Raw genomic sequence first — 11,228 nt, forward strand, 5'->3', positions numbered from 1 at the left:
TATTTTCTCTGTGTTTTAGTCTCTGGTCCATAATTTCTCTAGTCCAGAATTTTATCTAGTGAGCACTTTACTTTGGTTGTGTACTATTAGTATATATATATATATATATATATTACACTTCTCATTCTTTCTTTTCTATTCAACCGATAAAGATTTGATTGGTAAAGAATTTGGAATTTTTTCTGATTTCAAATTTCTCTAGTACAAGATTTTGAATTTTCTCTGGTTTCACAGAGAAAGGATTCTACAAAAGCAAATAACTTTGTTCAGGGAAATTTCAATTTTCTCTAGAGTTGGGAAATTTCTCTGGAGATGAGGGATGGCCAGAAAAATTCTCTGGAGAGTGGGTCAGAGAAATTTTGTTTATTGGTTATACTCAGTTCTCTGGTACAAGATTTTGAATTTTCTCTAGTAAAGGATTTGAATTTTCTCTAGTTTCACAGAGAAATGATTCTACAGAAGCAAATAATTTTGTTCATAGAAATTTCAATTTTCTCTGGAGTCTCTAGAGAGGATGAAAGGTCAGAGAAACTCTTTGGAGAGTATGTTAGAGAAATTTGGAAGTTCAAAGAAATTTTGTTTCTTGGTTGTACTAAGTGTAATAATTTTGTGCATGATCTGTCTGGTGTGCACATTTCTCTTTGCATCAGTGTTGGTGGTGGTGGTGTTGTTTTGCCCTTTTTTTTTTTTTTTTTTTTTTGAGTTAAAACCACAGATGTTAGTTCTTTACAAAATCTGAAAATTTATCTGGAGAGAAATAGAGAATTTCTCTAGGTTGGAGAGAATTTCTTTGAGTTGGAGAGAATTTCTTTGGTCCAGAATTTCTTTGGATAGAATTTCTCTGGGAAGTCCAGAGAAATTCTCTGGATGAAAATTCTCTTGACCGAATTGAGGGACTTTAGACATTATGAAAATATTAGATGTCGTTTATGCTATAAAATCTTAATACTAGGGACCCTAAAAAAAAACCCTTTAAATTTAACTTACTTTTTTTCAATTTTTTGTTATCTTTAATTTTTTGTTTTTTTTCAACTTTTCATTTCATTCCACAAATCTCTTAACCAAGCTTTAACTTAATTTGGATTTTTTTAAAGCTTGTTTTATTAGTAATACTTTCTTTCTTTCTTTTTTTTTTGTTATAAAAAGATTGAAAACTTATAAATAAAAAAGGTGAAAACTTATTTTCAAAAGAGGAAATTACAAATACACCTCCTTCAATTTGTTTAAAATATTAATTGTCTCATGTAGTCTTGAAAATTACATCACACTCTTTGAAATTTTTAATTTCGTAACAAATAATCTATTTTATTAATAAATCATTAAGTTAATTAATAATATTTAATAATGTCATAAATATATTTCAATTAATAATTCAAATAATTTTATTATTGTATAAGAGCAGTTAAGAATTATATTTTTTTCAATCAATTCTGTTAAATAAAAAAAAATCTACAACTTCGATATTTGTAATTTTTCACATCATAAGAAATAACCTATAATTTAAATAAATCTCAAAAAATATATTTATAATTTATCCTTTCACAAAGTCATAAATTTTTGAAAATTTTGAAAACTATTGAAATAAGGAAAATGGCTCATACACCCACTGGGGGTCGACCCCTAGTGAGGTGACAGTCCATAATTGGACAAAAAAAAACTATTTTTTTTTTTTTTTTTTTGGGTTTCGGCCAGTGGGGGCGCAACACCTCACTAGGGGTGCGACCCCCACCGGAGGTATGCAGCAGGATTGTTGAAATAAACAAGTTGCTTTTAACTTGTTCTTGTCAAAATATTTTTTCATTCCCTTCACCTTCCTTACCATTTTCCATCACCACTCACAATTGGCCACATCACCTTGACGACATCCTGTCGTCATCACCTCTGCCGACCACCTGTCAATTGCTTGGTAAGTCACTATGTTGAGATTTTGGATTGTTTTGAAAATGTGGTTGAAAGTTTATTTTTAATTTTTTTTTAAATATGTAAAAAATATAAGAGATGATATAATTTAAAATAAATTAAAAATTAAAAGATAATTTTTAACAATCTTTTCAAAATTACCTTTTATCAGAATGAGTCAAATTTCCTTTTTTCTAGTTTATGATTTTTTTTTCAATTTACAAACGTCACTTGGAAAATTCGTTTTCTTCATCACTAGAATTTTGAATTTACCTTTCTTCCCCAATTTTATTGCTTCTTCTCCCTTCCTTCTACTATAGTATATTATTATACAATAATAAATTTACCACTATAAATTAAAATATTTTATCCCATCAGAAAAATAAAATATTTTATAAACAGAAAAGCAACGAGGTCAATTTCAATGACAGACTGAATGTGACAGTGGGATTTTCTCGTCCACTTTTTGCTACTAGTAAACAAAATACATACACATTTGTATCATCCTCATGTCATATCTTCAAATGTAATGTGGGGTCCTCAATTTCTTGACCATGTCATGATCACTCAATAATACTGCCTACATTCAACACCTTTTATTGTGTTTTCACTTGGCATGGACATTCATTCTTTGTCTTTAAAATTTTTATTTAATAAAAAAAGATCAAAATATAAAAAAAAAAAATTGTAAAACAGTTGAATAGGGTTTTCTTTTTTTTTTTTCTTTTTTTTGAAAAAAAAAAATTCCCATACCCACTTAGGATTTTGTATATTTTCAAATACCCTTACTATATCAGTTCACATGTTATGTTCAAGCATATTTTTGGTCTATGAGAATCAAGCTTAATCATTATATGTTTAGTGTCTTTGGATACCTTTTATGTCATTAATATCTCATTTGGGGTCTTGGCTTTTGTATGATTTTTTTAGCTTTTTAGTTGAAAAATCCAGCTTCTATATTATTCATATCGTACTTTTTTTTAATTTTTAATTTTTATTTTTAAAGGCATGAGAAAAAGCCTAAAAGTCCATCTAAGAGCATCTACAATGAAAAAAAAATATTTATTGATAGTATTACCGAACGATCTTTGTTTCTCACTATCCCAACAATGTTGTAGTCCTTATCACAAATCAATATTGTTCATTAGATGATAAAAATACCACGTGGTCGTTAGTGTTAATGTTCGGCAGTAAAGAAACTTTTTACTCTATATATTGAAACTATTAGTAGGTAAGTCATCAGGAAAAAAAAATGGTTAAATGTTAAGAGTGAGATAACAAAGAGGAGAGAGAAAAGAGAGAAAGAAATAAAGAAAGAAAGAAAGAAGGAAGGAGAGGACCCGTTATTGGTTGATAGAGATAAAGGGAAGTGTAAATTTGTTCACACACTTGTGAATATCACGAATCATCTCATTGGTTGAATCAATAATGTGGTTGCACCAAAAGTTTAAAATAAGCCAATGAGATGATATGTATTATTCACGTTGTGTGAACAAATTTTCTCTTAAGAAAGAATGGCTTGACACAATTTTTTATTTTTATTTTGAAACACCCTTTAACATCTGTGCTGTAATACTACACACACCCACTAAACTAATGAACTTTATCATAGAAAATCCAAACTCACCACACCATTTATTATATAACACAATTTTAACATCTCCATTAAAAATGCTCTAATAAGTTTTTAGCAATACTAGGAATATAAAAAAATTATCAAAAAATCTACTAAATAGTGAGTCCTATACCCATGTGTGTATTTGATAAATTTTTAGTAAAAATTTTGAAGTCTCGCACATTTTCCTAAGTTTTTTAGGTCATTTTGCTGACAACATGGTGATGTAATGAGTGTTAAGAGTTCCAATCATACAAAAAATGAAAAAGCAGGATCATAAAACATCAAAGGGTAAATTAGTCATTTTGCACCAAGCCAACATGAAGAAGTCTTGCTTGTTTTCTTGTGCTCATTACTAAACAAAATCAGTTTAAAAAAATCTTGAATTTTTTTTTCTTAAAATTATGTCAAACAAATTAATATTTTTAGATCAGACTGTTTTCTTAAGGTTTTTTAATGCCCTAAAACAGTCGGTCCCAAACGAGAAAATTGTATTTCAGTTTTGAAGTCACTTACAGACATCAATTTGTATATCCCCTTCTCTAGCACGGAAATTTCATTTGGTTGGTCATTTGGTCACCTACCCCAAAGAAAAAGGCCACCCTCAAACTCTAATGTGACTATACATTCAGTACATTAAATCATTTTTTTTTTTTTGCCGCCTAGCCATTTTCCATGCTAGCCCCAAATATTGGTTTGAAAATTAAGGTTTGATGCACGTTGGTTATCCTGGTACAATGAGTTTTTTTCCAACTATGTTAGCGATTTGCCGCCTTTCTAATTTTTGTCATTAACAATAAAATGACAAATTGATTTTGTGAGTAAGCAAGATTGGTTCTACATAAAATTCTTCCAGAATAATATGAGTGATAAAATTTTAAAAGGAAAAGTAATTTATAAATGCAAAATGTATTATATAGAATGGTGCGGCATATAGTGCTTCATCTAAAAAATAAAGTCTATTATCATAATTATAATTTACAAGTACATTTTACTGCATATTATTTTAGAAGCATATTTTGTTTAAATATTTTGATAACATAGAACTCTTCAATGGTTTCTCGTTAGAGCTATTATTCTATAATAAAGCAGCAGTGGTGCTTTAATAGTGAATATAACTAGCAGCTGTCATATTCACCAACTCAGCTAAAACCAACCATTTTCCTCCCTTCCTCATTTCTTTCCTCCAGCAAAATAACTAAATTTTTGCAAAATTGCAATTTTTCAAAACCAAACACAGAAACTGATGTGCTCGAGACGATCGGCCAGTCGTTCGACAGGTCGTCTCAAATACACCAGTTTGTGTGTTTAGTTCTGCTAAAATGACATCTGACCATTAGAGCACCATTGCTATAATTCTACCATTTTTTACTATTTATTACCAAATTATAACAATGACAATGTTATTATAACATTTGCCATTAAAAATGCTCTTAGCTTATTTATTTAAAAATTACAATTATCTCAATAGAATCAAACTCTCTCTATCTATATGTCTCATGACCTATTGCACTCATAACCATTGAATCATATAATTAAGATTCTTTTAGGGTATGGCTTCTGTCTGGTTCGAGATCGGACTGGACCGTGCTGTCGGGACCCGTGGTGGTTGAATGTGTAGAACTCGTCGAGTACTATATGCTTGTAAAAAATCACGTTGATCGGATATCGATAGCTATATGATCAAATCAGTTTTGTATTAAAAAAATTGGACGGTGAACAAATTAAGGTTGACAAAAAACTATTTGATCACATAACTATCGATATCCGATCAACCTAATTTTTTACAGACATATAGTACTCGACGATTTCTACACATTGCACGGTTCAGATTATCAAAACGAGACCCTTGGTAGGTATGTGAATCTCAGGTATAATTTAATAATTGATAGTGCATGTGTGCTTACCCATACCACTATATAATTTTCCATATAGATGGGTATGCTCACGAATCAACTAAGTTCCTTGCAACTCCACTAAGGGTGTCTTTGTTTGAACAGACTAGATGATGGGGGATTGTAATTCATCGGACTATTAGTCTTGGGATACATTGTTCTCGGACTATTTGGTTGAACTGGATTTGTATCATATGTTTGTTTAGTCATGTGATTAGATGTCTGGATTGGATTATTATTAATGAATCCAATGTTTGTTTGGGAAATTATGGAAAAAGATAAATGCTCAAATGACTATTTTATCCTTTTCAATTATTTACTAAGTAATAGCAATATTAAACATAGCTTTAATATTTTAATTATTTTTAGGTAGATTAAATAAAAATTTATTTTATTTTATTTTTTGCACAATTAAATAAATTTATTTTAAAAAATTAAATAAATTAAATAAAAATAAAAATATATGTTATTTTTTAATTAAAATTTTAAATAAATTTATTTTAAATAATAATAATTATTAAATAATGAAATAAAATAAAACATCTATTAAAATTTAAATAATGAAATTAAATAAAATATAAACAAAATTTTAAAATAAAACATCAATAAAATATCTATAAAAAATATTTTAAAAAATTAAATAAATAAAACAAAAATAAAAATTAAATAAAATTATTTTATTTTTAAATTGAGACATTTAAATTTTTTTGAATTTTACTAAATATAATACATAATTAAATACTAGACGGCAAAAATGTAATTTCATTGTCTGATCCCATGGGATGAGTTATCCCCATAGTTTCTATCTCAACCTCCCCCTCATGGGATAGGATAGTCCGACAAATATGAGACTAATAGTCCGAAGCAAAACTTTTGAAACAAACAATGGACTATTAGTCCGGTGTGACTAATAGGCCAATCACACATTTTAATCCTTCAAAACAAACACACCCTAAAAGATTGGATGGTTCCATTTTGATTATTCAATTTGTTAATTTCTTAAAATTTTATGGGTAGATCATTCATAATATATATATATATATATATATATATATATATATATTGTCATGATAATTGTAAGCTATTTATTTTAAATGTATTTATCTTTCAAAAAATAAATAATATATTTTTTAAATTATAAAATTAAATCATAAGTTACAATTACAAAATCAATCTAATATTGCATGTGAATAAACTATACAAAATTCTAAAACATTATCAAATCAAATTATCAAAATAGAATCCACCATAAATACACTAGCTAAAATCGGACCAGTCCACTGACTTAGGGTCCGTTTGGGAAGAAGATTTGTGGCTAAAATAGCCTCAAAAGACAAAATAGGTTATTTTAGCCACAACAAACAAAATATCACATCCAACCCATAATCATTACACTATTCTCTCACAAAAAAAGTCAAAAAAGCTAAAAAGCCAAAAAGTCCTTCTTAAACTAAGCTTTTTAAACCAAGTTAAAATAGCCAAAAAAATTAAAAAGTTAAAAAGCCAACCCACTTCCCAAACCAACCCTTTGTCGACTGGATCAAGGGGAGTCCATTTGCAACATACAAAACAAATATACTTGCAAGGATTCTAAATCATATTATTTATCAAATCAGCAATGTTAGGTATCATGAAAAATCTTTCATGAAAATAATCATGAAAGTTTCGTGACCCTTGGATTACACTTAAAATAAAACACCATACACTAATCAAGGTAATCCAAGGATCATAACTCTTTCATGATCATTTTCATGAGAAAATTTTTCATAATCCCTAACTTTTCTCTTATCAAATATCCTTGATAATGCGCATCTCACATACGAGTAAGATACAATTGGGCGTGGCTATAAGAAAAAAATTTCTTCTAAATTCTTTAGTTTCGGCGTGGATATCAGATTGGGAAGGGGATTAGTTGAAGTATGCATAAGCTGATCCAAACAATTTTTACTATTGAAAAAAATAATAATAATAAAGGATACAATTTGGGAATTGAATATTTTTGTTAAAAAATTAAAATAAATTAAATTAAATCCATACAAGAAAGTGAAAGATTTTTTTTCTCATTTATTCAATTTTTTTGGCAAAAAGTTAAAAAATTTTAACTAAAAAATTTTAAAATCACCAAAAAAGTTAGTTTTCAAACAAATTTTAAATAAAAGAAAAGACAGTTGACCCAATAATCTATGTAATTTTGTCATTTGTGATTTTTTAGAGTGGTGCTATTAGTACCCTATGAATTATTTTGGATCTCCAATTTCTTTGGGCCTCCACTTATAAATTTTGAAACTCTCAAAATTTCTTTTTCCTCCCTAAATAATACCAAAATTATCCTTATGAAAATATTTCATCCTTTGAATGCACACCCCTCATACACCTACACCCTAAAAAAACCCTTGTTCCAAAAAATCCTAACAAAACCCACCAAGAATGAGAAGAGCCAATGTACTTACTATCTTTGCTACCTTAGCTATCATTATCTATCATCTTCTCTTGTAGGGAAAAAATTATAATAATTGATTTGATTGGTAGATATTATAAAATTGTGAGTTCAATAGAGAACTACGCAACAATATTATCAAATGGCAGACTTATCGGTGCCAACTTAATTGGGATTGGTTTGTTTCGTTTTGATACTCTTTGCACTCATCGCTTTCTTTATTGATGTAATACTCTTTTGGTTCATTAATAAAATTTATCTTTTGCTAATCAAAAAAATATTACCAAAGCTATGCAATGAAGAAATAACTTTTGAACCTGATAATGGATTTGAGCTACTCCCGATAACTTCTGCAAGTGTTAAAAATTTTGACCATTCAATATGTTAAGAAATTTCCATGTTCGGACCTGTATTACCAAACATTACTTATTTGTTCGGGAAAGTAATGTTCGGGCTTGTATTTTCGAACTTGAAAAAATGAAAACTTCTGCAAGCTATTAACAATTTTGACCGTTTAATGTATTAAGAAATTTTCATGTTCAGACCTGCATTCCCGAACATTACTTATTTGTTCAAAAACAAATAAGTAATGCCCGAGCCTGTATTCTCGAACTTGAAAAAATAAAAACTTCTACAAGCGTTAACAATTTTGACCGTTCAATGTGTTAAAAAATTTTCATGTTCCGACCTACATTCCCGAACATTACTTATTTGTTCGGGAACATCATCCCAAACAAATAAGTAATGTTCGGACATGTATTTCGCCAAAGGGTTGCTACTGTTATCGCGGAAATATTGACACCAAAAGTTTTCAAGGTTTTGATGGTGAATAGGTTTTGAAGGTGGGATTTGGAGAATATGCATGGGTGGTGATGGAAGTGGGTACACTCATGAATTCTAATTCATGATGTAGTGGGTGTGTGTAGGTTTAATTATGAGATAAGGTGTCCTAAAATTAATGATATACTTTTTAGTAATTTTATTTTATTTGAAATTATTATTATAATAAAAAAGAATTAAAAATTAAAATAATTTATAAAATACTAGCAGCCCCCTTTTTTTTTATTAGCCATAACATAATATCATCATTAAATATTCTTTCGAGGGAGAGAGGGGGTGTTTGTGTCAAGGAGGAGCATGATCAATTATATGACAGAGATTCTGGAGTAAGAAAGACAATGAGAAAAACCTTCAATCTCCTATTCTGCCACTTCAAATTTCTTTATATCATTATTCTATGCATAAAGGTCCATCTTTTTCATACTCCCCTTTTTTGAAATCTGGTGACCCTTCCATTCCATGTCTCTCCTCCAGCTATTATAGTCTCCCCCCCCCCCCCCCCCTCTCTCTCTCTCTCTCTCTCTCTCTCTCTCTCTCTCATCATATACATAAAATATATATAATTATCAAGATTATATAGCTGACAATAAAGAGAAACCAACACCAAACCTCACAACAAAAACAACACACAGAAAACATGGGCAGAGCTCCTTGCTGTGACAAAGCCAACGTCAAGAAAGGGCCATGGTCGCCGGAGGAAGATGCCAAACTCAAGTCTTACATCGACGAACACGGCACCGGCGGCAACTGGATTGCCTTGCCCCAGAAGATAGGTACTTAAAATCAATCACACACACATCCAAACCCTTCTTCCATATCTCTCTAAATAGTAATTTTTTGTACATACAACTCATCAAGTTAAATAAACTGTTAAATGTCTGGTTTTAGGCCTCAAGAGATGTGGCAAAAGTTGTCGGCTTCGATGGCTGAATTATCTACGGCCAAACATCAAGCATGGAGGGTTTTCAGAGGAAGAAGACAACATAATTTGTAGCCTCTTTTTAAGTATCGGAAGCCGGTAAGCCCTAAGCGTTTCAGATACTGATATTCACTGATATATAAACTGTTATCGGTCCATTTATGACTGTATCACTAATAAATAGACATATAGGGTTACTTTACTTTTGTATATTTTCATGTTTTGCATTGATCCTTTGTAGGGCTAAAAAAAAATATTAAACATGTCCTTTCCTTTCTCTTGGAATGCATAGGTGGTCGATTATTGCTGCGCAATTGCCGGGACGAACTGATAATGATATCAAGAACTATTGGAACACGAAACTGAAGAAAAAGCTAATGGGCAAGCAACGCAAAGAACAACAGGCTCGCTCCAGCAGCCTCCAGCAAGAGATGAAGAGAGAGATCAGTTGTAGTGAGGCTTTCATGGTTTCTTCAGAGGTCATCAACTCAGTTCCTTACTGGCCAGAGCTACCTGTAAACATGCTGGCAATGAATAATCCGAGCAGTGAGGACTATTTCAAGGACCAAACATCCATAAGGAAACTGTTGGTTAGTATAGGAGGAAGATTTCATGATGATGATCATCATGAACCAAACAACAACAGCACAAATTTTCAATACCCTTTTGATAATTCCATCAATACTTTTGCATCTACAGCCTCCATCAATTCCATGAACAGTTCTTGTTCTCAACAGCCCAACATGTTTGAAGGATTCAACAACAACTACCCAATTGAGCTAGCTAGTAATGAATTGGTCTATAATTCACCACAGCAATTAGATGTGTTGGAGAGTTTTTCTGGTGTGGACATGGTCAATGGCAGTGGCAGTGGCATTATTAGTTCTGCAGAGAGTACTAAGTGGGGGGAAATGATCAGTTCTCTGGTGTATCCTCCTATGGTGGCGTCCAATTATGAAGCTTTCCAAAAAAGGGTGATACAAGATTGCAGTTTCCAAGAGTCGAGGTACTTTGGGTTACAATAACAATCCTGCTGCAAATGTTGTGTGTTGGTGTTAGTGTTTCAGCAGATAGTATTGAACTTACTCAGAGATTTGTTTGTTTTGCACTATCACTTTCGTTCTGACAAGTAAGAGATTTCTGATATTTGCTTGATTTACTTGTAGTTTACTTATTATACTAGGATCTTTTTAATGCAATTTCTAGACTTAACATTTCTGTGGTTCATGCTGAACATAGAATCTTAAATATATAGGAGTTTGGGTCCTAAAACTTCGACATTACAGTGAAGCCATTGGCTCTCCAAATTAGACTGTTTAGATATCGACTAATTCGTATCAAATTTTTGATTTTTTTAATATAAATGCACCAGGTATAGTGGTGACAACGAAAATTAAATGCGTTCACAATAGGAATCGGTTCATTGGTTTTCATGACGCGATTCACAACTAATACAACTGGCTTGACTGCTATAAACTCTTTTTCACGAGAGGTAATCTAACCGGTACCAATACTTGTGGATTTAGCAGCCGGATGAAGTAATAAGGGTGTTGCAGAAAGATCTGCACTTCCCTTTTACAACATAGGAGGGAGGGGGGGTCTCCTTCCTAGAGAGACTTTCAG

The 11,228-nt window shown here is 30.8% G+C and overlaps 1 protein-coding gene across 1 annotated transcript; it reads left to right on the forward strand.

Annotated features, from left to right (window-relative positions):
* The first annotated feature begins 8,910 nt into the window (after window positions 1-8,910).
* On the forward strand, window positions 8,911-10,819 carry MYB84 (myb domain protein 84). Its single transcript, XM_028227135.2, has 3 exons — window positions 8,911-9,459; window positions 9,575-9,704; window positions 9,898-10,819. Exons 1-3 carry the CDS (start codon window positions 9,324-9,326, stop codon window positions 10,628-10,630), a joined length of 999 nt encoding a protein of 332 aa, XP_028082936.1. The 5' UTR covers window positions 8,911-9,323; the 3' UTR covers window positions 10,631-10,819.
* Window positions 10,820-11,228: the final 409 nt, after the last annotated feature.

Source organism: Camellia sinensis, chromosome 1 (assembly GCF_055761805.1).
Source record: "Camellia sinensis isolate YWXY chromosome 1, ASM5576180v1, whole genome shotgun sequence".
Lineage (NCBI taxonomy): Eukaryota > Viridiplantae > Streptophyta > Magnoliopsida > Ericales > Theaceae > Camellia > Camellia sinensis.

What these genes read in the sequence shown, in the direction of transcription:
- MYB84 (XM_028227135.2), top strand. Translation starts at nt 9,324, where the DNA reads ATGGGCAGAGCTCCTTGCTGTGACAAAGCCAACGTCAAGAAAGGGCCA. An exon ending in TGCCTTGCCCCAGAAGATAG is followed by an intron (nt 9,460 to 9,574) that starts GTACTTAAAATC and finishes GTCTGGTTTTAG; the next exon opens with GCCTCAAGAGATGTGGCAAA. An exon ending in TTTTTAAGTATCGGAAGCCG is followed by an intron (nt 9,705 to 9,897) that starts GTAAGCCCTAAG and finishes TGGAATGCATAG; the next exon opens with GTGGTCGATTATTGCTGCGC.